The sequence below is a fragment of the Colossoma macropomum genome, unplaced genomic scaffold, assembly GCF_904425465.1.
Source record: "Colossoma macropomum unplaced genomic scaffold, Colossoma_macropomum, whole genome shotgun sequence".
Classification (NCBI taxonomy): Eukaryota; Metazoa; Chordata; class Actinopteri; order Characiformes; family Serrasalmidae; genus Colossoma; species Colossoma macropomum.
In genome coordinates, this window is record NW_023494785.1 from 865,460 (window position 1) to 892,271 (window position 26,812).

The 26,812-nt window shown below is 41.8% G+C and overlaps 1 protein-coding gene across 1 annotated transcript in view; it reads right to left on the bottom strand.

Moving 5' to 3' along the window:
* The window catches only part of LOC118812807 (SH3 and multiple ankyrin repeat domains protein 1), a 119,761-nt gene that overhangs the window by 28,695 nt on the left and 64,254 nt on the right, over nucleotides 1-26,812 (bottom strand). The window contains exons 13-15 of the mRNA XM_036577940.1: nucleotides 24,392-24,516; nucleotides 24,182-24,295; nucleotides 23,557-23,635 (exon numbers count right to left, since the gene is read on the bottom strand). Of these exons, the coding sequence (XP_036433833.1) occupies nucleotides 23,557-23,635; nucleotides 24,182-24,295; nucleotides 24,392-24,516 (318 nt within the window). The remainder of the gene's footprint in view (nucleotides 1-23,556; nucleotides 23,636-24,181; nucleotides 24,296-24,391; nucleotides 24,517-26,812) is intronic.

Consider the following 26,812-nt stretch of genomic DNA (forward strand, 5'->3'; position numbering starts at 1 on the left):
AGAGTTGACCCCTTAAGTTGTTTGGTTATTCTGTAGTTGGTGTTGTGTCCATATTAGGAACTGCAGGTCTAAGCTGTTTATCTCTAAGAGAGAAATGATCAGCTGCTGTCTCTGTGGTCAACAAACATGTTCCAAACCTGATAACCCAGAGGAAAAAAATTACTTACTTAAGATCGTCTTAAATAAAGCAGATCTCAGTATTATATTAATGAATCACTGATTTCTGAGCTGTTTCTCCTGAACCTCCTCAGGAGAAAAGAAGAGATCAACATCAGTGTCTCACTGTGAGACGTTCTGGTGACGAAGGAGAAAAGTGTGAGTTCTCCTTCTGCACTGACGGACTGCTGAGAGGGTTCTGTGATCTAGAACAGAGCTGAATAAGAGAACGATGAGATCTCACACTTTTCTTATGGAGATATTACTCAGCTGAGGCAGGGCTGAGACGAGTCAGACACTAAAGAGTTAATCCACATGTGGGACAACATTTTGATCGAAGTGAGAAAATCTGAGTTTTATTTCTCAAAAGCCGAATTTCAGAAACAGGAGAAAATGGCTAAAGTCTCACTGTGATTTCAAACTGGACTTAACTGTGTCCAGGAGAAGAACCCGAGATCAAGAGGAGATCTCATTTAGAATGTTTCTTTCCTCTGGACGTTTTACTGTATGGACAATTTTCCTCCGAACTATGCCGGACCACCTGAATTATGAGGTCATTAAGAAGTCGAAATATGAATATTGCTATATGTACACTAACACTGCTCCACACTGAACTGACCTCATTAGACTGGCCTCACTAAAATACCTCTGGCAAATCATCATGCTTTGTCCAGCGTGGTAGTTTAGAGGCTTTGGCCGTTTTAAGCTGTAGTTTGAAGAGCTAGTATTGATATATGGAGTTAAAAACACATTTAAGACTTTGAATTGATTTTGGACGTTAGACTGAAATCTTTTTGATTTGAGTGACCGTATACCTTAATTATGTTTATTTTATTAAATAGGTAGTAACGGTTTTAGCTCATTTTGAGCGCAACTCAAAACCTTAGCCAGTACACGACCAGCAAACACAGCCTTGAACAGCTGTTCACACATTAAAACACTAAAAAGTGCAGAACTGCAGAAAATGTGTGTTTTGGTAGTGACAACTGTTAATGTTCACATTGATTTTTTTATTTTCATGAAAAAATACATACTCATGATAAATCTAAACATAAAAGTTCTAAACTTCACTTTAAAAGATATATATATATATATATATATATATATATATATATATATATAATTTTATACTGAATCGCAGTTTGAACTAATTCTGTAGAATGGTCCATATAACAGTGATGGAGTTTAATAAACAATATTTGTCCACACCAGCAGTGTTTTTGAAAATTTCTCTGTCCATACAAAAATGTAAAAACGACTCAAAAATGCTCACATGATCATGCCAGCCCAGCAGGGGAGATAATAACCCATTAAATTTGATGTCAAATGACTCAAGAAGGGCATTGTCAGCGTACTGCGCAAAATACAGAGCAAACTCCGATTCAAAGTCTGAACTCTGCCAGAAAATAAAAGCTTTAAAAAGCAAATGAAATCCTATCGCCTGCTGCCATGGAGCTGCCATGGAAACGGCCACACAGTCCTGATCAGGCAGGGAAGCTGAGTTTTTCTAGCTTTTCACCCTATCTGTATTATGGAGTTAGGATATATTTCAAATCTGATGTTGGTTAATAATCATGAAGTCATATATCTGTGTCACTGCTGTTTAATGAAAAACTAAATATAATTACAAACCCACAAATCAGCCCAAATTTCCACACAACTCATAGAGATAAACAGCTTAAACTCAGACTTCCTTATTTGGACTTACAGGCATTTTCATGATACACAGTACATTTAACAATATTTAGTTTTTCTGTGGTGAACAGACAAAATGCACAGAATAAAACGTTCAATGGTTTTTAAATTCAGCATTTGCAAAAACAAATATTTAAAAAAGAGCCCGAAGGAAAAAAAACGAACAAACTGGTGAATAAAGTTAAAGAAGATAATAGGCTGCCATCCAATCAGCTACTGGCTGCTATGGAGTTAATACAGTTAGTGTACACTGGTTTTTGTTGTTGTTTACAGGCTTGCTATAATTTCTCTAAATCTGTCTCTTCTGTTCTAGAAGTTCTGATGATGCCCATCATATACTCAGTAAAGAGTGACTGAATTCATTACAGTAATGATAGCACAATGTTATATTCCACACTCGGCCAACGCGCTGCAAACCGCCTGTCCTTTAGTACAAGTTCACCATGTGTTCTTACATTACTGTGGTGGATAAAACTGTCCAAGAACAAATCAGAGTAAGATCTACTGTCATTCTAACAGCCACAACAGCTAAACATGGGCAGTAGACTGCTTTACTTGTTCTATCAGAATGTAAAGGTGATAGTAGTGACCAACTACTGGCAGGCACTGCCTCCAAGAAGCACAGGAGGCTCATGGTAGATGCGCGTCCTCCTGAGCAGGGACTTTAGTGTTGTTTAAATGTTTTTTAACATGTTTTTTGTCACTGTCCAAACACAAAAAACACACAACATTTTCTAAGCTGCTTATCCTTCTGGGTCGCGGGGGAGCTGGAGCCTATACCAGCGGTCATTGAGTGGAAGGCCGCATACACTGTGGACAGGTCAAAGCAAAAACAAGCATCTCTCTACTTTTAATATAGCTTAATAAAAAATAAATTCTCTTCCAAGTCATTTTGGAGCATTTCTGTTATGTAGATTCAGAAATAATGGAGATACATGTTTTGTTTGGACAGCGTTGATATAGGTTTGTTTACCTGAGTGTTTTTACGAGAGACTTAACTTCCCGTCTGCTATGACAGTTAACAGAACGTATGAGCCCACATGGACAGGCTTGGCTATTGTTACAGCGCCCCCTGGCTGTAAATTGTGTTGTGACATATTCTAGAACACAATGACATGCAGAACTGTGCCTGCATAGCTCAAAACATCTGCCTTCACATCCTTGTATGAAGTATGTTTCAGGTCTTAGTTTACATACTTCGCTACTATTAAACACGAGTGCTGGTCCTGGATCGGTATTCAGTATCAGCCCATTCCCTGAGTTCTGATATCTCCACAGCCTCTTCTCAGAGTGGATCCCAGGCTCTGTGTCAGAGAGCTGTGTGGTTTCTTTTCGCTGTGCTACTGCATGTCTGTCACTCTGGATAACATTAAACAAGAGAGAGAGAAAACCTCTCTCTCTCCCTCTCTCTCTCTCTCTCACACAGACACACACACACTCATATACACAGTAAGGAGAGGCCTAAAAGACTAACGTTCTTACAGGTAGACTGTCCTGTCTCTACCAACGATGTCACAAGGACCGATACTTCAGTAACATGTCAATGCCAACAGTGTCTGTGTTTACATGAAAAGATTTTCTGAATACATTCCGATTATAGATTCAGACTGAGGTGTTTATTCTCACTCTACTCAACAATCTGATGAAAATCTCAGTTTACATGCTCACTACAAGCAATCCGATCCAAAATAATATAAACTTTCACTATGACGTGACGAACATGATCAGAACGGACGTAAACTTTCTGATAGGGAATGTAATCAGATACAGGCGTTTACACGGATATTATTCTTCTATTTAACAGATTATTTACAGGATTACCCACCTCGATCAATCGGATAGAAACTGTATTCCGAATGGCCTCAATCGGACTAGACCATTCCGACTGAGGTGTTTACATGGACGTATTATATTGCAATTGAGCTATTAGTCGGACTATTAATGGTTTATTAGGCTGCGTGTAAACGTGGCTATTGAGAAACTGTAATTTTAAACTGCTGTGTTAGGTTATTTACATAATGCGGGTCGTTTTTAGGTAGTTTGTTTGGGAGTTCAGCTGCTACTTTAGTGACTGTGCCAGAATAATAACCAGTCAAAGAGTTCAGTTTCAAATCTTACCAGAGTCGGTCAGAACACAGTCGGTTAATCAGCTCCTCATCAGACAGCAGCTCAGAGTCTCGGCTAACAGGACTCAGTAAACATCCTTAAAATACAGACTTTTACTGTACTTTTACAGACTTTTACTGTACTTTTTACTTTTACTACTTACTCTTTAGTGAAACCAACAAATGTGGGTTACTCATTTCTAGAAAATTCTGTATTACAGACTGAATTTTTCCAGTTGTGATGTGAGACTCTAGTAGTAGCTTAGCTATTGTTAGCTCATTATAATGTTTGTTTCCACAGTCTTAATGGAGGGTCTCTGATATTGTATCCCTTTATATGCCATTTCTTCACATTTACAACTGAAAATTAGATCATCTTTAGTTAAACTTTAACATTATCTGTGTAATGTTTATCAAATTGGCTAACGTTACCCTAGCAATTGATTGCTGAAAAAGGATCGTTAGGATTAAAACCTAATAGTTTTGCCTTCTAGTGGGAATTGGCTTATGGTTTCCTTTTGAGACCACTAGTTTCCTGTAGAACCCCTATATATCCTGTTAGGAAACCATCAAATGCATTTAGAATCAGCCACTGATCACCTGTTAAACCATTAAGATCCTTTATACTGTGATATCAACCCATTAAAAAAGCCAAAACACGTTACAGAACCATCAGGAACCAACAGAATCATTTAATGGTTTCTATGGCTTTTTCAGCAGGGTTCCATAGCTAACCTACCTAATCACTGTTGTTGGAACAAAACCTCATATTTCCAAAATGGTAACTTTACAAGAGAAGGAGAAAAACATACTCTACTTTTAATGTAAGTCAATGGAACCAGACGTATTTTCAAGTCATTTTGGGCCGTTTCTTTTATTGCATTCATCATGAAATTTACACACAATGTAAAGAGCAACAGGAATTTTCAAATTATGTCAAAAACTGAAAAAACAACAAAAATTGGGATTCAAGGTTTTGTTCCAACAGCAGCGATATGTTAGGTAATCAAGTAAACTTTAAACTACACTTTATATCATCACTCTTCTTTTAACGTATGGTGTATAACCTTGAGTAAGATATTGTTTATGAGTGTAAAATGTTCTGTTAAATAGTGACCCAGCACTGTGTTATAGATATGGCCCAAACCGGTTTGTGTTTAACCCAGCATTTTTTTTGTGTACCAGTTTTCCACAGAATCAGTAGGACTTGAATTGAGTCTGTAAGCAGAAGAAGACCTTGGGAACACCGACCAGCAAGTCGGTGCAACAATACAACAACACGGTGCAACAACAGCCGCAAGGCTAATCTCAAAGAAAAGCAGCCCTCACATAAAAATACTTTAGCTTTCAAGGTTATCAGGCTATAAGCTAAATTGCTATGACAATCACTAGCCTAGCCTACAACACCCTCCTAGGGCTCGAGCTACTCCAAGTGGAAATATGGCCCATGTCCTGTGTTGACTATTGGTCTGTGCTACACAATATAGAATCAACACTGTATTTTACCGTTTCTAGGTAGAAAACATTAGCAAGCTGCGCACAGCAAGTGGCAGAAATAGACTTGAAGCCAAACACGGCCAGTAAAAAAGCTCCACCGATTAACAAAGGAGCAGACAGAGCATGCTGCAGTTAGCATTTCTGCTATAAAATGGGATTTGGCCTCATTTTGGCAGCCAATCATCAGGAGCAATGTAAAAATAAACACTCAAACATCATGGACATCAGTCAGTCTGTTAAAGTGGCGTTTTCTGTTTTCTGACAAAAACATCTGCTGAAAGATGTTACTGTCAGTGTAGGAGTTGTAGATTAAATTACTGAAACAACATTCTTTATCTGAATAATGAACACAGCTGGTTACTGATATCTACAATATCACTGTCTCTACTGTTAATACGCAACTGCTTTCTTAGTTTTAATCACCTGACTGGTTAGCCCATTTGGGTACAGTGTGGTGCTAATAATGCCAAGGTCGTGAGTTTGATCCTTGTATGGGCTCCGATCTGCTTTTGGGGGCAGTTGTGGGCTGGAGGTTAGGGAACCAGCCCTGTGATTGGAAGGTCGTTGGTTCGATCTGCTGAGCTGACAGTACGTGACTGAAGTGCCCTTGAACAAGGCACCTAACCCCAACTGTTCCCCGGGCGCTGTGGATAGGGCTGCCCACCGCTCCAGGCAAGTGTGCTCACTGCCACCTAGTGTGTGTGTTCACTAGTGTGTATGTGGTGTTTCACTGCGGAAGTGAAATTTCCCCACTGTGGGACTAATAAGGGTCACTTAAATAAATAATGTTGACAGTTTTTAAGCTCTGAATGGTGTTTGTTTTTGTTGTGGTATTGAATCCCAATATTGAGAATCGTTCCATGTTACTTTACCGGTATTAACTACCAACATCCTGCTGTTCCGACACTCTGACAGCCACTACACAAACTGCACAGTAATGTCTTCTTTACACTTTGCGTAATTAGACATGTAGGTGAGTTCCCACAGAGTCTAACTAAAAGGTTCTAGATAAAAAACTTGGAAAAAAGTCCAAGTACTCTGTAGTTATAAGGGGTAAAAGAATGGTACAAAATACAGACGCTACTTAAAATGTTCTTTTCTTTAATTTGGTGCCTAAATCTGATGCTTATCGTCGTGTTACTCAAAATAACACTTACCCAAGATAAACCTCCTTGTTGTCATTCTGTAGTCAGCGTGATAGCAATTTTAAGAACTCTGGGTCTAAGCTGTTTTCTCAATGTGATAAATGAAATGGATGGTATTTGTGTAAAGTGCTGCGGTCTCACGCTGTGGTAAACAAAAAAATTCCAAACCTGGTGCCTGAAAACATAAACCTGAAATGTACACAGGACAAAATGCACTGCTTTTAGAACATTTTTGTTCACCACAGGATGAAATGGTGACGATCTTTGAAAAATAGAGATAAACAGCTTAGACCCAGAGCTCCTAATGCGGGCATGACACCGACTACAGACTACAGAATGACCACACGACCTCACAGGTCTGTTTACATGGCAAATATGCTTTCCTGGCATTTCAGTGCAATTTAGACTGTGTTTCCTGAGACTGTTATCCGAAATAATTATCTAGCACTTTGTACGTCACACTTACTCTGTGAAACTTAAGGGGCTGTAAAAGAACGTGTTCCCTTACTGCTGTTGATCCTCCTGGAATAGATTATTTTATATGTTGTTTAAAACCTGTACACCAGCTCCCATCACGCAGCAGTGAGACGGTGCTATACTAGCTGTCTGCCATGCACACGTTCCACCACCCCCTCTGTCTACATTCCCATCTATACATACAGCACAACACTGCAGCAGTGAAAATTACAAGGTATCACTACACGCACACACACACACACACACACACACACACACACACACACACACAAATATCTATTTATATGTAATTATATATAAATATATATTTATGTATAATTATGATGCTGTTTACTGCACTGTAATTCTATCACTGCTCTGTAACTCACTGCATCATGGCTCCTCTATAACTACATCATGGTATTTTAAAGCACTAATCACTGCATCATAACTGCACTGTAAAAAAACTTTAGGGTTTTAACTTAAAGTTAAAAATTTCAATAATAAGTTGACAGGGCACAGATCCTTGTTCCATTAACTTACTATTCATTTTTTAAGGCAGCCCAAACACTACATTTTAAAGTTAAAACGATATATATTTTACAGTGTGCAGATGGCCCAGGTGTACAGAGCACACTGTGGATATTCTACTATCTACGCAGTAGATATGGTGCAGGGATAAAGTTATTGAGCAGTGATTATGTCTACATCACTATGTATAGCATGAGCCAAACATCACAATCATATAATCCAGAAATAGAAATGTACATCGTAAAACATTGTTTGACAGAAGGAATTTGATCAGTGGAGCTAAACGATGCTGTTAGAAGCCTAACCTATGTAGATTAGCCACAGGAGGCCACAGTGCTTCAGGTTAGATACAGTACAGCGATATAGGGTAACGACAGTGCTAAAGGTTCCAGGTTTATTACAGCACTACAGGTTAACCTCAGTGCTACAGCTTACCTACTGTAAAGCACTACAGACTAATTACAACGCTGCAGATTACAGCACTACAGGTTAGCTACAGTACCACACTACAGGAAAGAGCTACAGGGTCAGTACAGCGCCACAGGTTACACTACACTCTTAAACAAATGGTTCTTCAAGGGCTCTTTAGTAAAGAAATTGGGTTTATATAGAACCATCATCACTTAAAGAACATGCTGCATGATTAAATGGTTCTCTGCATGGTGAAATGGTTCTTCAGACTGAAGGATAATGTATTGTATACGGTTCTATATAGAACCTTTTTGAAAATAAGATCTATATAGCACTGAAATGGGTTCTGCTACAGTTACGATGTCAAGCTTGTAGCAATAGAAGGACCGTTTTTGGTGCTATGTAGAACCATTTTCTTTACTAAAGAACATTTTGAAGAACAATCTTTTATAAGTGTAACTCCGAAGAAGAGAAGCAAGTAGGGTCTAAGTGCTAGCCATCTTTATTCTCAAAGTGGGTAACTTCAAAGATCGTAGACCAAAGACAGTCCAGGTGTAAAAGGGAAAAAATGTGAAGTTCTATGTGACCAAATCTGAGAAACTCAAAATCCAAGAAACACAGGGAAGAGTCAAAATCCAACAGGGCGTAACAAGAAACAAGGCTCAGAATTAACAAAGAACTCTCTAACAAGACTTTGGAAAGAGCATGGAAACACACAGGCTGTGACTGTGACTAGGTGTGACTAGAACTGAGGTGAGAGCGACCTCTGCAGGCAGGGAGGTGGATCCCTGGAGAGGATGTGACAAGATTGTACTGCAAGTCACCTACAGTGCAGCAACATAGGTTAACCTAAGTGCTATATCTTACCTACAATACAGTGCTTAGCTAAACTACAGTGCTACAAGTTATCTAGAGCACAGAACTATAGATCAAGTTCAACGCCACAGGTTAACTATAGTACAATGCTAACCACAATGCTACAGATTACAGAACTACAGGAAAGAGCCATTTGATACAGTGCCACAGGTTAGTTACACTACTACAGATTATCTACAGCACAACACCATAGATTAAGTACAGGGCTACAACTTAGCCACAGCACTGCACCACAGGTTATCTAGAGCACAGAACTACACAGCAAGTGCAACGCTACAGGTTACAGATTGTGTTGTGCAGTACTGCAGGTTAACTGCAGTGCAGCATTAAAGTACACACCACAGGTCACCTACAGTGCTACAGGTTAGCTTCATCACAATGCTACGGTAAATAGTGCCACAGCTACCATTTTACAGGTAAGATTCGATGCTACAGATTATAGTTACTGTTACAGAACAGTACTAAAGGTTAGCTAGAACTAGTAGAACATTTCACGACTCAAATGGTTCAGGGTTACAGGTTAGTTACAGAACTACAGATCACAACTTTATGGGTTGAGTACAGCACAGCAGGTACAGCCCTGCTAGAAAAAACAGCACAGATCAGCATTTTGCTGTTGTCAGAAGAAAACCTCGTATCTCCAAAATGGTAACTTCACAGGAGAATGAAAAAACCTACTTTACTTTCAATGTAAGTCAAGGGAACCAGACTTTTTTTCAGGTCATTTTGGGTCGTTTCTTTAAGTCCATTCATCATGAAACTTACACACAATGTAAAGGACAACAGGCATTTTCAAAATATGTCAAAAACTGAAAAACGTCAAAATGGAGATACGAGGTTTTCCTCCGACAGCAGTGATATATTGTGCTTTGGATGCTGGGATGCCATCCAGCTAAACCAGTACCAGACCAGCATTCAACCAGCACAAACCAGCACAGACCAGCTTAGACTAGCATGGAATGCTCACTGGTCCGGCTGTTTCTTTCAGCAGGAAGTACAATGCTACAGGTTAGCTACAATACAGCACTAGGGGTTAGCTACAGCCAGCAGTGGAGCTTGGCCTTTCAGTATATGGGTGCATCCTAAGGCAGCCAGCTAACTTGCTATTGTGACAGGGCATCAGGGCTACCTTACCCTGCTGTGAACTGCTCTCTCACTCGCCCACAGTCTTTCAGCTGCTTTAGTAATTATATTAAAATAACTTGGTCAATGATAGATGATCACTGTCCAACAACGAGGCAACAACACTCTTTCTAATTGTGTGTAAAATGATATGTTAGCTAGCTGTTATAGCCTGTTTTCACAGAATATGACTGCGTCAGTGTCTTTCTGAATGTAAATGCATGCATGACTCCATGGAAACTGAATATTTAGTCTACAGACAGCAGTGGAATAAGGAGTGGGACATGTGCTACAGGTTAAAGCACTACAGTTAACCCCTTAAAATCACTGGCTTATTACATAATACAGCTTTTTATTCAGCACCTACAGGGACTTCAGTGTACACTGGTTGAGCTATTCTTAGATTATAGAAGTGTGTAATAAAACTTTGGGCTTCTTTATAAAAAGTGTTCCTATATTCTAGGAGTTTGTTTACATATCCCTGCTAAAAAAACAGCTTAGCTGGTTGACCAGCTAGACCAAACTAGTCAACTAGCATGAATAACCATGACCAGCTTCACTGAGGTGGTCTATCAGCTTCTGCAATGTGGTCCACCAGCTGCTGGTTGGCCAACTTGACTAGCTTGACCATGCTGGTCATGCTGACAGACCAATCAAACAAAAACATACTGTATGCTGGTAGACCATATTAGCTGGTTGACCAGCATATGGTATGTTTTCATCTGGTCCAGCTGGATGTCCAGCCTGGCAACAACCTAGACCATCAAAGATCAGCTTAGACCATCTGAAACCAGCAACAAGTAAAAGCTGGTCTTAGCTGGATTTGGCAGGGATAGCACCCATTTAAGCTCCATCACACTCACTGAATAAACTATAGGCTACAGTACAGCACTACAGATTAGCCACAGTGCTACAAGTTACGTACAGCTCCAGTAGCTTTAGTTACAGTTCCGTTTCAGTATGCTACAACAGGTTAGCTACCATATCGAGCTAATTGATTAAATGTTGTACATCCATGTACATTTCAGTGTTGCATGTTAACTGCAGGACTGCACTGGAGATTAGCTACAGGTTAAGCACACCACACCAGATAATCTACAGTGCAGATTAGCCTGGGAGGAGTTCAAAGCAAGAAACTGCACTGTGTGTAGTTTATAGTATTTGATTAATGTGAACTAGGTTAGCTAGTGCAGCACTACAGGTTAGTTCAACAGGTTAGCTACTACAGCGCTACATGTTAAGTACAATGCTATTGTTTAGTTATAATGTGTTACTTAATGCAGCACTACAGGTTAACTTCAGTACACTGTTACATGTGAGCTACAGCACTGCACTGATGACTGGCTATAGGTTCAGTACACAACAACAGATCAGCTACAATACAACACTACAGGTTAGCTACAGTACTACAAGTTAGCTACGATACAGCAGCACAGCTTAACTGTTATTACAGGTTATTACAGTACAGTGCTACAGGTAAAATCCCTTCTAAATAAAAAAAAAAATACAGCCATTAGGATTAAAACCTTGTGTTACTCTGGTAGCAAGAGAACAGTGGACCACTGTTGGCCCTCTGATTGCAAAGCTGGTGGTCCACTGGCGTTAGAGACCACAAGTCTCCTGTAGAATAACTTCAAATCCTATTAGAAAACCATAAAACACATCTAGAATCCATCACAGGTCACCTGCTAAACCAGTAGAATCCTTTACATTGTGATTTCCATCCATCAGGAAAAGCCAAAACATATTAATATCACCATGAAACAACAGAAACACTTGTTTTCATCAGCAGGAGTGCTGCTGTTTACAAAACAAAGCTAATTGATTACCTGTAGCACACTGCAATACGTTACAGTACAGTGTTAATATTATGTACAATACACTGATGGTAGCTACAGGTTAAGTACACCACAACAGATCAGCTACAGTGTTACAGGTGAACCGCAATACAACTTTACAGGTTAAGTATGCAACATGTTAGCTACAGCACAGCTACAGCACAGCTACAGCACCACCCTGGTGATTAGCTTACATACACCACAACAGATCAGCTACAACATTACAGTAATAGTATAGTACAGCAGGTTAGCTACAGCACAGTGCTTCATGTTAACTACTATAGTACTGTGTAGTTAAAATACAGAGCTAATTTATACCTGTAGAGCACTGCTACATGTTAGCTACAGCACCACCCTGGTGATTAGCTTACAAACACCAGATAGCGAGCATATATCAATCCGCTGGATGGAGAAGGTCGGCACCCCACTGACTGTTTTCAACTGCTGGTCCACCATTGGACCACCCAGATTACTGTCCTGTATACAAGCACTAACTAGTTTTTAATCTCCTCAAACAGATTTTAAATGTGCAGAGACTTTTATTTTATAAAGTACACTAAGACAAATACAACAAACACAAACAACTGAGAGAAAAATTGATTAGGCCTAATGTAAAATGGTTTTATAGTAAATGTTGTTGCTGACGCTGAGCTAGAATAAAATGATTTACTAAAGTCATTTATGTACTAATCAAGTACATCTAAAGAAAGGAAAATTAAGTAAATTGGACTGTGAGTGGAAACTGAGCGATGATAAGTGGAATTTTGTCTATTACTCTGCTTAACCACCGTTGGGCCGCCCAGAAAACTCTGAGCGAAACGCCAGTGGACTGCAAGCTTTGCAATCAGTGGGCCGACAGTGGTCCACTGTTCTCTTGCTATCAGGGACACCATAACAGATGAGCTGCAACATTACAGGGTGAGTATTGTATAGTATAGTATAGTACAGTACAGCAGGTTAGATACAGCACAGCATGACACGTTAACTACAATGGTACTGTTTAGCTACAATGCAGAGCTAGTTGTTTACCTACTACAGTGCTACATCTACAGTACAGATTACATGTTAGCGACAGTACAACACTACAGGTTAGCTACCCTGCTGAAAAAAAAACTGCACAGACCAGCATGCATTCCATGCTGGTTTAAACTGGTTTATGCTGGTCTGGTGCTAGTTTAGCTGGTCACCCAGCATGGCCGTACTGGTTAACCAGCATAGGAGCATCCAAAACACAACATATGCTGGTCTGTGCTATTTTTTATAGCTACTGTTTAGCCACAAAACAGCTGACAACAGTTAAGCATAGTCAAAGTCCTAATAGGAAAGTCTGTTCACTCAGCGGCCATATTGGCAACGCCGCCAGGCAGTTATTCCCAGCCATACAAGACCAGACTCCTCTGTCTTTAAATAGAGGGAGCCCAAAATACTCAAAATGAAGGTCAAATTACCATTTTAAAGACACATTTATAATCACTGATAAAATCTGACAAAAACCTCATCTTACTGAGCGTTTGGCTTAGTAACATACAAAAAAAGGTGTTTTTTGGGTTGTTGTGGCTACTGCGCTTGCACAGATCCCCACAATGAGGGGGCTTTTCCCTCTTGTGGCTTAACCAGCATCCAGCTGGCTCTTTTTCATGAAGGGCAGCCTTTCTCAGCAAACAGACACCATGTTCAGTGTTACAAGCTTTCCCACTCATATCTCAACCAGTGACTGTCTCCTCCTCCTTTATAACAACTCTGGTGTAGCACAACAACCGTACAGGCCAACTACAATGCTACATATTAGCGCTACAGGTTTAATAAGTATATTGAAACAGGTTACTACAGTACAGCGCTACAGGTTTACTACCACACTACTGTTTAGCTACAGCACAGAGCAAACTGGTAACCACAGTACAGTGTTACAGGTTACGTCCAGTTCTACAGGATAGCCAATATCCAACAGGTTAGCTACAGTACAATGCAGCAAGCTAACTAGAATGCAACTGTTTACCCTTAAGACCTGCACTTTAGATTAGCCGTTAAGATTAGATATAGTACAGCGCTATAGCTACAGCGCTACTTAATTAGAGCAAGTCTTCAGACTGGAAGCTGACCACACGATCTGATGGACACCGATCAGCCTCAGAGGAGGATAAACAACAGTACAGTGTCACCTGTTACGTTCAGTGCTACAGGTTAGCCAGTATCCAACACTGAAGATTGAGTACAGGTTAGCTACAGTACAGCACTACAAGCTAACTAGAGTGCTACTGTTTAGCTATAACACAGTTTATCTACATTGCTGTGTAGCGTCTTGCTTAGCACTGCACTTTAGATTAGCTGTTAAGATTAGCTACAGCACAGCGCCATAGCTACAGTGCTACTGTGGTGCTAAAGCGCTACCGCTAAGATAAAGTAGAGATGCTAACAAAAAGACCTCATTGTCAAGAGACTGACAGGACTGTGACAGCTCAGCACAGTGACGGATTACCGAACGGTGCGATCCTTCAAGAGAAAACACGCCACATCCAGACATTCACACAGCAGACTAATTAGAGTGAGTCTTCAGACTGGAAGCTGACCACACCATCTGATGGACACCTGTCAGCCTCAGAGGAGGATAAACAACAGGTAGAGCGCTAAAGCTTAGCCCTGCTCCTCCAGGTGAGCCACAACACAACGACACAGGTTAACTGCAGTGCTTTATCCCAATTGGGTGCTAAGCTAGCGTCCACTGCTGCAGCTGTGGAGTGGCCACAGGTTAGCCAAGATACGGAGCTACAGGTTAGCGACGGCTCCCAAACACAGCTGCGTACGGTCCTCCAGGGAGCCGAACGCGCACACGCATGAAGGTACGCGCGCACACACACACACACGCAGATTTCTCTGTCGTGGTGAAGCGTTCGCATCAGAACGTCCTCTGGTTTGTGAGTCACTCGACGTAGAGGGGGAAAAATTACTCACACTGAAATGACACACAATGAACACACACACACACAAACGCAGCAGCTGTACAGCTGTGGTAACACACACACACACACGCCCACATATATACACACACATATACACACACACACACACACACACACACACACACACACACATATATAACACAGATAACACAAAGGCGTACAATTGGCTTTTCAGTCAAACAATCCATAGCCTCTTACAAGCATGCATTCATCTCTTCCTCCCGGCTTCTCTGCTTCTCTCTCTCTCTCCCTCTCTCTACCTCTCTCTCTTTCCCTCCTCCCTCCCTCCCTCCGTCGCTCTCCCTCTCCCTCCCCTTCTCCCTCCCCCCTCTCTCTCCTCTGCGGAGCCGTATGTAAAAAGGGAGCCGGTACCTGTAAATGAACCAGACGCTGCGGTTTGAGGAGCTGAGTGAAGGCCAGGAGGAGGAGAGGGAGAGAGGGAGAGAAATACTCTCCCCATCCCCGCATCCCCCCATCGCCATGCCGCCCCCTCCTCTCTCTCCTCCTCCTCTCCTCCTCCTCCCCCTCTCCGCTCGCCGAGCTCGCACAGACGCGCCGCGAGAGGAGAGGAAGAAAGAGAGAGAGAGAGAGAGAGAGAGCGAGGGAGCGAGGGAGGAGAGAGAGAGGGAGAGTGGGAGAGAGAGGGCCTAGCAAGCCTAGACCCTTCATGCTTAAGACAGAGGGAAAATAAAGCAGAGGGAGGAGGTGAGAGAGAGAGAGAGAGAGAGAGAGAGAGAGAGAGAGAGAGAGAGAGAGAGAGAGAAGGAGTTCAGTCACTGCGACAGGGAGAGAATGATAAAAAAAGGAAAAGGGGAGGGGGAATTTAAGTGAGAGAGGGAAAAATAAGAGGAGAGAGGAGAGAGAAAGACAGGAGACAGGTAATAGATGGAGAAAGATAGAGATGGTGAGAAAAGAAAGGAAGACAGAAAGCGAAAGAGAGGAAAAAAAGACAATTGAGAGAGAAAAAAGTAAAGAGTTATACATAAAGAGGGAAGAGAGAGAGAGGGAGAGTAGAGAAGATAGAGGGAGAGAGGATAAGAAATGGAGAAAGAGTGAGAGAAAAAGAAAAAAAGAGATGGTTTAATAAAAAAGGAGAGAGAGAGATGAAGAGATGCTGTGAGTGGGGGAGGAGGCAGCAAACAGGAGCTGGTGTTTAAACTCATTCAACAGAGAGAGAGAGGGAGAGAGAGAGAGAGAGAGAGAGGTGGGAGAGAAAGAGAGAGATAGAGAGAGAGCGAGGAAGAGAGAGAAAGAAAGCGAGAGGGAGAGATGATAAGAAGAGAGGGAGAAAGAGTGAGAGAAAGAGGAAGAATGAAGAGAAAAAGGAAAAAAGAGAGATGGTTTAGTAAAAAAGGAGAGAGAGATGAAGAGATGCTGTGAGTGGGGGAGGAGGCAGCAAACAGGAGCTGGTGTTTAAACTCATTCAACAAAGAGAGAGAGAGAGAGAGAGAGAGAGAGAGAGGGAGAGAGAGAGAGGGAGGCAGAAAGAAAGACAGAGACAAACAAAGTGAGAGAGAAAGACAGAGAGAGACAGAAAGAGAAAGAGAGGGATACAGGGAGAGGGGGAGAGAGAAAGAGAAAGAAGATACATAGAGAGAAAAAGAGAGAAAGAAAGATATATAGAGAGCGATAGAGAGAGAAATAGATACAGACAGAGAGAAAGAGAGAGAGAGAGAGAGAGAGAGAGAGAGAAAGAAAGATAGATAGAGAGAAAGCGAGAGACACAGTATATGTAAAGATATAGAGAGATAGAGAGAGTGACAGAGAAAGAGAGAGATAGAGAGATATATATAGACTACTGAAGATTACTGAAGACTGACTGATCCTCTCTCTCTCTCTCTCTCTCTCTCTCTCGGTGTTCAGGCTCTCCGTGTCTAAGCGGTTGGTGTGTTGGTTCTGCAGGTGTGAGGTTCAGACAGGTGTTTAACTCTGGAGGTCTGCTTTTGTCGCTCGGTCTCCCAGCAGGCCGTGCGTAGGCCCCCGGAGCGCTAGCGGACTCCGTTACACTGTCGCAGGGCTTCGTCAGCGTGTCTGTGTGTTTCAGGTTCAGGAGGTTAAATAAAGTAAGAACTCTGTGATGCGGCTTTCATAAAGCCTCCGTACACACAGGGCCAGCATTGTCATAGAAACAGGCCTCACGCTGCGCGAGCTACATGAGTGAGCTGGCAAATATCGGCACGTCAGACTCCGCACGGATTCAGTAACACACACAGATACACACTTCTGATACAGTCGCACACAGGTCTTCATTCCTACAGGAGAACGGGCACCAGTTTCCTCCTCTACACATCAAACGCAGTCGATCAGGTTTGGACTGAGTGAGTCCAAGACAGGTTTGGGGTCTGAAGCTCTCTTTACTATTAGCACGGGAGGAAGTAATGCTAGAAGCTCATACTCCACTAGTTAGCACACTACATGTCATATGAATGTTTATTCACTGACCATGTGTACTGGGCTGGCATAGATTTATAGTATACAGTATACCCACTTTTTTTATATATATAGAACATGTGTGTATATATCATTATATAACATTTTATAACCCTGTTGGGGGCAGAGATGCCACATCTTGCCTGCTCACTCTTTCCTAGGGCTCCCGCTTGGTGGCAGATTATGCCATTTAGTTTCGTACATTAGCTGCAGAGAGTGGCTGGAATGACAAGGCCCTTTGGGCTGTGTTCCAACGGGGGCCAAATGGCAGACTAAAGGATGAGCTCACCACTCGAGAGCTGCCCACTACTTTGCAAGATCTCTATGACATATTCTATGACATATTCATTCAACTCGACACCCACATGCGTCAGAGAGACCTCGACCAAAGGGGCAGCTCTCGTGCTTCAGACCACCATCCACTTTGGTGCTCACTCCAGGTTCAGTCATCAGTTGGGCAAGAGCTGGCTGAGCCCATGCAGTTATGTGGTGCCTGCCTACCCAACCAAGAGCCCACACTGCACTCTCTGGAGGCCAGGCATCCCCGCAGTGGGGGTCGCCCATTGCGAAATGTACTGGCCCATCCCAGCCAGGGGACCAGTGAAGGGCCCACGCTTGTAAGCCCTAATCTCGGGGCTACAGCTAAAGGCCAGTCTGTCATGGGGGCCCCGCCATCAAACCACCCTGCTAGCCTTTATTGATTCATATATGCTGTATATAATCCAAGCCCCCCACCAACGGTTAATGCTGGGGTTCCCCCTGGTTAGAACAGCACAACCCCTGCATTGATTGGTCCACTCAGTCTGTCTTTGCATGGGGTCCACAGTGCAGAAGTCATTTTTTGACTTCTGCAACCCAGGACTCCCCCAAGAGGCACCAGCCAGCCAGGGCCCTGAGAAGCTGAAACTCATGGGGGTCCCCCAGGAATACTGGGACCTCCAGGAAGTATTTAGTAAGGCTAGTGCCCAAATCTTACCTCCCCACAAGGAGAACGATTGTGCCATTAACCTTCTCCTGGGCATTACACCTCCTCGAGGACCGTTATTTGCACTTTTGCCCCCTGTGTGCTCAGCCATGGATGTCTACATCCGGGAGGCATTAGAACTGGGCTTTATTCGCCCATCTTCTCCTGCGGGGGCAAGCTTCTTCTTTGTGGGCAAGAAAGATGGAGGCCTTCATCCCTGTGTGGATTATTGGGCACTAAACGCAATCACAATCAAAGACTGCCACCCCCTGCCATTGATGTCTACAGCGTTTGAGGCACTGCAGGCCACCATATTTACCAAACTGGACCTGCGCAGTGCCTACAACCTAATACGCATTGAGCAGGGGGATGAATGGAAGACAGTGTTCATCACCCCCATTGGGCATTATGAGTATCTGGTAATGCCATTTGGGCTCATTAACGCCCCAACCATCTTCCAGCACTTCCTAAAAGATGTGCTGAGGGAGACCTTGGGTCACTATGTACGTCTACATCGATGATATACATATTTACAGCCAGTCCCTTGAGGAACACATCAGGCATGTCAGACAGGATCTCCAGCTGTTACTGGAGAACCGCCTGTACGTTAAAGTGGAGAAGCCAGAGTTCCATGCCTGAACAGTTTCATTCCTGGGCTTTGTGGTGTCTAAAGGCACCCTTAGCATGGATTCGGCCAAGATCAAGGCCGTGATGGACTGACCCCGCCCTACCTCTCTCCAGTTGGTCCTTCTGTAGTAGCTGGTAGTTCTGTGGTGGCTCCCCTCACCCGGAAGACCCCAGGTCCATTCTATTGGACTGCCAAGGCCCAAGAGACCTTTGAAGAAATCAAGGCATGGCTAATGCCCCCCACACGGTCCTCCAGCTACCCTATCCTGAGGAACCGTTTATCGTCGAGGTAGATGCTTTAGATGTGGATGTGGGAGCAGTACTCTCCCAACACCTAGGCCCAGCCAAGAAGCTCCATCCCTGTGCGTTTTACTCTCGTGGTAAGAAAACAGCAGTACCCATCTTGAAGCCTAGATTTTGCCACCTTTTGATGGTGATCCTGAGAATGAGGCTGTCTGGAGATTTACTCCAGACAGGCATACCTGAGGTGGTCAAGTTTCAGATGAAGCATGATCCATAGAAATAACCCCTCATTGGTGTAACAGAGGAATGTGTAAAACAGAGGAAGACCCCCAATGGAGTCCTGCTGTCAGATGTCAGACCACTCCCAACCAGCAAATGGTGAAAAGAGCAAGACAGAGATTGTCTGGGAGCCCCTAGCCATGACCTGGCTCAGAGACAGTATTTTTCTTAAACTATGGCAGAAAGACCTCTCTGTAACTGCACCCATGTCTAACCCGTCCTATTTAAGATTCAGTCTGATCACTCCAGTGGGGAAAGGCTGGAATATGTGACCTAAAAATAAAGCTTGACTGCCAAACCCCTGACACATCCAGTGAGACCTTCTTCATGCATTCAGAAGTCACAGAAAATTTATTTTAGAGCCTGACATCAGACTTGCAGAACAAGGGCAGTAGTAGAGGAGAAGGGTGGGTACAACTTCTTTTGAAATGGAAAACTGGTGCATAATAACTAAAGAAGGCATTTTGCCATTAAAACATTGTTAACCACCTTAGTAGTCAAGAAATCTCTGACTATTGGAGAATAACAAGATGGTCACTTTGGACATTGGACTCACAAGAAGAAAAGGAGGCCTTGTACATCATCCGGGACCATGTTTGCATAGATATCCCTAAAAGCGGGATAGAAAGGTAACATCGACTCTAGTTGATACTTCGTCCTGACTAAATGTGTCAAACAGAGTGTTGTCATCTCCAAAACCCCGTTCAGACAAACACTTCAAGACATCCTGATGTATTAGAGGGAGAAGCAGAAGAGGCTCAGTTGCTTTAGGACCAATTCTCTGAACCTTGGAGAGACCCAACAATGCTTCCAAAAACCCTAGGTAAAGCTGTCCCCTCACAGTCTCCTAAGGTACTCTGAAGTTGTTGAGGTAGACCGGTAACACTTTCTATGAATGTCATGTTTGTAACATTGTTATAATGTATTCATAAGGCATTATAAACATGGTCACAAATATTTATAAAAAAGAATTACACTGAATTACACTTTATAGCCATGTTTATTATACATTATGAATTGTTAATATAATGCATTATAAGTAGTGCCGATAACATGTTATACTGTCAGTGCCAAAGAAGTCAGTCCAGCTTAGAGAGCGCAAAGTAAAGACAAATACCAAGCTAACGGTGGTGTACATTACCTTTCCCACATTGGGTAAAACACTGATGGCAGCTCTAGTTTAAACTCTGACATTTGAAGCCTGTAATGTGCTTTATTGGGTATATTTTAGTGTTTCAGTAAATCCTTCAGTAAATACTTCAACTTGAAGCCTCATTCTTAACACTGGAGGAGGCTTTAGTACAGTACGCTTCACTTTACTTAGAGTGGACAAATACGACTTATGAGCTCTTATAATTTGTTATGATCAGTACTTATAATGTATTATGTTAACAATTCATAATGCATAATAAACATGGCTATAACGTATAATGCATTTTTATAAATATTTATAGCTGTGTTTATAATGTCTTATGAATGCATTATAACATGTTATGAATGTGTTTATAGATGCTTACAAAGGTGACATTCATAGAAAGTGTTACCGGTAGACCATACTACACACCAACCGCAGAGTCATGAGCTACAAGAATAAGAAAGATCAGGACTGGTTTGACAACTACAGGTGCGTTCCAAAGCCTAGGCTGCAGCCGAGGTATACTGCATAGATGTATCTCTCCAGGTGTTCAGTTACCCACAATTTTCTGCACATAAATGATGCGAAGAAGAAGAAAAAAAAAACAGCACCACAAAAATGGCAGAAAATGCCGTTGGAGCAGAGCTTGTTTTAAAATGTAAGTTGTTCACGTCCTTGAATTCGTCTTTGTTACTTTATAAACCGTAAAATGATTGATTAATTAAACAATTAGTCCATATATCAAATATCGTCCATATATCATTTTATTTAGAAGTATTTGTGTGCATGTAGTGTATTGTACTACATAAGATCATCTCTCCATTTCCGTGAAGAAATGAAAAAGCAACAACCTCAATGCAGCGGCTCAATTTTCTCTCACTAGTTCCCTCACAAGCTTTGTGCCACTCTGGTGGCGTCACCATGCACCCTCGTTAGTGCTGTTCCATTTGTGTGACCAATAGGCTACTAAGGAGGAGTCTTCATAGGATTGAGCTGCAGCCTGGGCTTTGGAACTCAGCTTGTGACAAAGAAATCGAACAAGTCACTGCCACAAATGGGAAGCCGTCTGTGTCTGGCAAAGTGATACTATTTGCCGAGGCAAAAACAGTGAACATCCCAGAGCCAAGGCCAGTGTCAATCAGTGGCTGAGGGAGTAAAAATTGAAGCATAAATAACCACACTGTTCAATATCTTCTTCACAGTCTTCCCCAACTCGTTGGTAAAACACCTGCCACCTGGTATTCAAACAACCTCAACAACCTCAAGGTTCCAAATATTCCAAGGCCTACCTTGAGTTTGTTGACAACCTCAAGAATCTCAGAATTCCTTAGGAGACTGTGAAGGGACCACTTCACCTAGGGTCATTTGGAAGAGTTGTTGGGTCTCTCCAAGGTTCAGAGGATTGGTTCTAAGGCATCTGAGCTTTTTCTGCTTCCCCCTCTTTAACCTCAGCAGATTCAGAAACAAAAACAAGTTTTGTTTCTGAAAAAGTTTCCAACAAATCCATCATGGATCTTCAGTACAGAAAAACTGTATTTGCTTGGTCAAAGCAAAATCTGCAGTACGTTCTTGATGTATTTAGAATAAAGTAGCTTGTTGGCCTAACTGTGGAGACTCTAGAGGCTTCCAGGCACCTCTAGACAGCACTTGTCTATGTGGATCACCTTTCCTGCCTTAGCAGACCTCTCACCTTCTAAGCCAACATTGATTAAGAAATACTGATCAGCTGTGCCAGAGGGGCAATCATCATGATCTTATAAGTAGAATCTTTGAAGATGTTGACATCTAGGTGAAAACCAAGGCAGTGGTTCTTTTCACCCTACTGTATGAGCAATAAGATGCTGGGTAACTTACCATAGACACGTTGGAGCCCTGGAAACACACCAGAGATATCTTCAGAAAATTCTGTATATCCACTGGAAGAACAGCCATACAATATCAGTGTGCTTAACCCTGATCCTGCACTTTGCAGGTAGTCTGCTCTTTTCAGGCTTCACAACTCAGAAACAGCATAACTTACAGACATGATACACCCATCATGGCAATCGGTATGACTTGTGCTCTCTAACAATAGTGGTTTAAAATTATTTCAAAAATACTCATCTTGGCCCTGAGGTAAATATACCAAGGCCTACCTTGCTGGCTATCAGAGTTTTAGTGTTCCTCATGGATCCAAATCAGGAGAAAGTCAATAAAAAAGTTGGCTGCTAATCATATATTTCTTCCAAAGTATTATGCCAAATAAAGACCCATAATCGAAATTATTTTACTTTTAGCCCACAGACACTGTAGTCTAGCAATTTCCAACAAAATCTCTAATTTTTTGATAGTCTGCATGTGCAAAACTTTAGGAGGTGCTAAGTAAATTTTTGGTTAAAATTCATAAAGAGATTACAATTCTGATAGGATTTATATCTCAAATGATGTCATATCTGAATAGCCTATGGGTCCCTGAAAATAACAATATGCATGTATGACTCATGTAAATACTTTGTCATTTTAATAAATGAAGATACCAAATAATTATGCAAATTTAGCCTAGGGTTCATTTTAAGAAAGCAACTCTTGGCTGTATTGCCACCACCATGATTAAACATGGCCATGGACCGGCCTCTTCAGCCATTCCAAAACCCATTGAAGAGGACATTGAACCTCATCAAGAGGACCTTCATATTCAACCTTGAGTTACTGTCAAAGATGATGATGTATTGAGGTGGGAATCATTGTGAGGGGTTTGTGTATGTATGTCAAGTCAAGTCAAGTCAAAGTTTATTTACATAGTGCTTTTTACAACAGGTGTTGTCACAAAGCAGCTTTACAGAGAAAAATCTGGGTCCAAGCCCCCAGTGCCCTTTCCGTGTTCGCACCAATGGCAACAGTGGCAAAGAAAAACTCCCTAAGAGCAAGAGGAAGAAATACTGAGAGGAACCAAGACTCAAAAGGGAAACCCATCCTCCTCTGGTCGACACTGGATAGCAAACAATAACAGCAGCTGTGTCTGAGTCCCAAACACTGACTGGAATATTCCAAAGCTTGTTTGCGTACATTTAGTAGGTGCAGACATCAGTCTTGTGTGGGTAAAGCCCTACCTGGGTATCTCCAGCCCGTCGTATGTTCCTACAGTGTAATGGCGGAATAACTTCCTCTTAGCCTTCTCACTGCGACTCTCTGAAACAAAGCGTATGAGAGCAAATATATAAAAGATGAAATGAGGGTAAGTTAGTACTTACTAACTCACTTTTAAGAGACTATTGTATTGCATTGCACTTGTAATAAAGCCATGGTAACACGGGCCTTTTGCCTCGCTACTTTCGTTGGCATTGCAGAGCGAAAATCATGCAACTTTGGGCAGTCCTGCTGTGAATTGACTTTGGAGGGAACATATCGTTCAGGGGTAAGCTAATGTTAGCCAGCATGCTAGTTTGTGATTGCAACTGTGAGTGAAAAGTGACATTAACTTGACTGCTAAACAGATCACAAGTCAGAGACCATAGCCCTCCCTCTTGTCTTCCATTGGCTCATGCCTGTAAACTTTACATGTTGCAGTTCACCTATGGAACACATGGATCACATGGAATTAACCGCTACCAGAAGCTAATGCCCTTTCCGTGTTCCCATGTCCATTCCCATTGTGGTTTAGCTCTTCACCAAGCAAATTTTACTGATGTTCAGTCTGACCATGGCTTTAGAGCGAGAAAAGGTGTGAATGTGTACCTGGTCTTGGTTCCTGGTTCTGGGGCAGAACCTCCTCTACACATTCTGAAGGGAACCAGCCAGTGCGACCTTTAACTGTTCCCTCCCAAAACCCTCCCTCTCCAACACTCAGCACTGAGAGAGAGAGAGAGAGAGAGGAGAAGTAATGGAAAGTGGTGTTAATAACAGGTAGCATATGCTACAGCGCTGTAGAGCATGAACCGATCTGACCTTTGACCTTGTCTCCCTTGCTGAGGCTGATCTCGCGCTCTCCCTGAGCGGAATGTGATCGCGTCGCTACAAACACGCGTCCAGGAACTGCACTGTACAGCCTTCTCCTCTGACCCCCACCACCCCTGCAGAGAGACATGTCCATATTTGGTAAATGAGCGCAGGTGGATGTAGTGCTGGGGGTGCTGTACAGGCAGCAATTCACAATTCATAATTCGGGTCAATACAACGTCTGGAATCAATGCATTTTTCAACACAGCCCCAAGCTAACATGCTAGCCACAAGCTGAAACATAAGCCCTGAGCTACCACACTGACCATGAGTTAATATATATAGTAGGCAGTATCTGACATGTTTGTCAACATTGAGTTTTCACATATTCATATTCAGTGACAACTTCTTAACATTATGTGGTGTTTTTTTTTTATTGCATGCATTTTTGGACTCTTTATCTAGAAAACAGAAAGATTCTATCTCCAAAGTCAAACTTAGTTCTATAAGGTTCTATCTGTGAGCCAGTCAGCACTTCGAACATACACAAGAAGACCAATCAGGTTCTGCTTCTTTGTCATGTCGCTGCTCTGCTCAGTGACTGCGCGGAGAGTTTATAAAACAGGAAATGTTATAAATCTTAAGACTTAAAGGAAATTAAATAGTAAACACTCCATCGTAAACAACTAATGGGGTCTTAATTAACATATAAACATCGACTTCATTCATTCATCCATCTTTTTTTCCTTCTTTCTCCCAAAATAAGACATTTCTGATATAAAACAAAACCTCACACGGCCTTTTGCTACACTGACCTGCTGGGACAGTTTATTACAGTAGCTGGTGTCTAACCTACAGGACACTTAAACTAATGGTTCCTCCCTAAAACTGACCTCTGTACTGGACAAAATATTTAGCACTGACCTTTATACTTAATGTATCAGTCAATGCTTTTTTGAATAAGAAAAGGTGATTGTTCCTAAAACAAGAAATAAAAGTCCTAAAAATAAATAAATAATAAAAATAGCTTTCTTAAAAATGTCATAGAGAGCATAACACTTAACATTCTGATAATGTAGATAGTCTGTTACACTAATTTTATGTTTTAAAACAAATTACAAGTATAAACTCTTTGTGTTCCTTGAAAATCGTTGCTTCTTTTCATGTTTTGTCAGATAGAACCTTATAATTCCAAGCAGAAAGTGGGATTTCAGGATTAGAAGGTTCTATCTGTATTTGACCTGTTCCAAAAACTCATTTACAAATTTGACAGGATTTTGATTTTGTACATTTAGAATAAATGTCATTTATGAGGATGTCATCATGTGTGAGACATACATGTTCCAGTTTTGCTATTTGGAGTGCAAAATCTTTGAAGCTCAATATCTTAAAACTGCTCAGAACACAGATAGAACCTTATAATTCCAAGGGGACGATATGTTTATGTAAACCATGCTTTTCCCTGCTGTATTTAAATCTGGGGTAAAACGAAACAATCTTGTCAGTGGTGTGATCTGCCCTCTGGTGGGCTTGGTTAATTCATTTTTGTGTATATTAAATTGAGTTCTTTGTCTTGAATGATATAATACAACACACTGAATCGTTGCACCTCTAGCATGTTGCCCAAGGGCTCTTAATGGTATACTGGACTATTACAGGTACAGCATTGACGTTCCAGCTTGGATGGGAAATTTAGCCTTCAGTCTTCCGTGACACACATTTCAATGACTCCATAAGGAGAGGATCGGCAACCTAAATGTTAAGAAGAGCCATTCTGTCCTTTGGGAGCCACAATATTTTATGTCCATTTTACTGAAGTAACATTTTACCATCTTGGCTGTAAATATGTCTCAGTATGTGTTAATGTCCTATAGGCCAAAAAATTCAGACTCACTTTGTTCTGCTTTAGGCTTTAGCTCAGCTATAGCTGCTTTTCTCGCATCTCCAGCAGAAAACGTTTCCACAAAAGTGGAACAGTTTCTTGTAAAATGTCTCTCAACATTTGACTTTTTACAAGACTGAAGTCGCCTCTCATTCTCCAGCTTCTTGTTCTAATTTTCCCATTCCACCTTAAATGGTGCCTCAGGCGCCAGAATGTAGCTTCTGCGTCATTTAAGGTGGAACAGGAAAATCTGAAAGAGAAGCTGGCGAATGAGAAACTGACTTCAGCTTTGCGACTATTTAGTGTTTCAGTTTCTCACTGCAGATTAAACGTTTCAGGAAACCAGCTGGAGTGATTATAAATGTAAATACATCCATTCGTCTCCAAATTATCGATGTTCATCTTAAATCTCTATCTTTGCTGTTTCGTTAGCTACTAGCTAGGCGAGATTGTTGTCTGTGTTGCTATGGTGACCAGCAGTCTGCGCTGATCTTCAGGGTTAAAGGGTGAATTAGCAGTTCTACATTAACTCCAGAGTTTAAGACCAT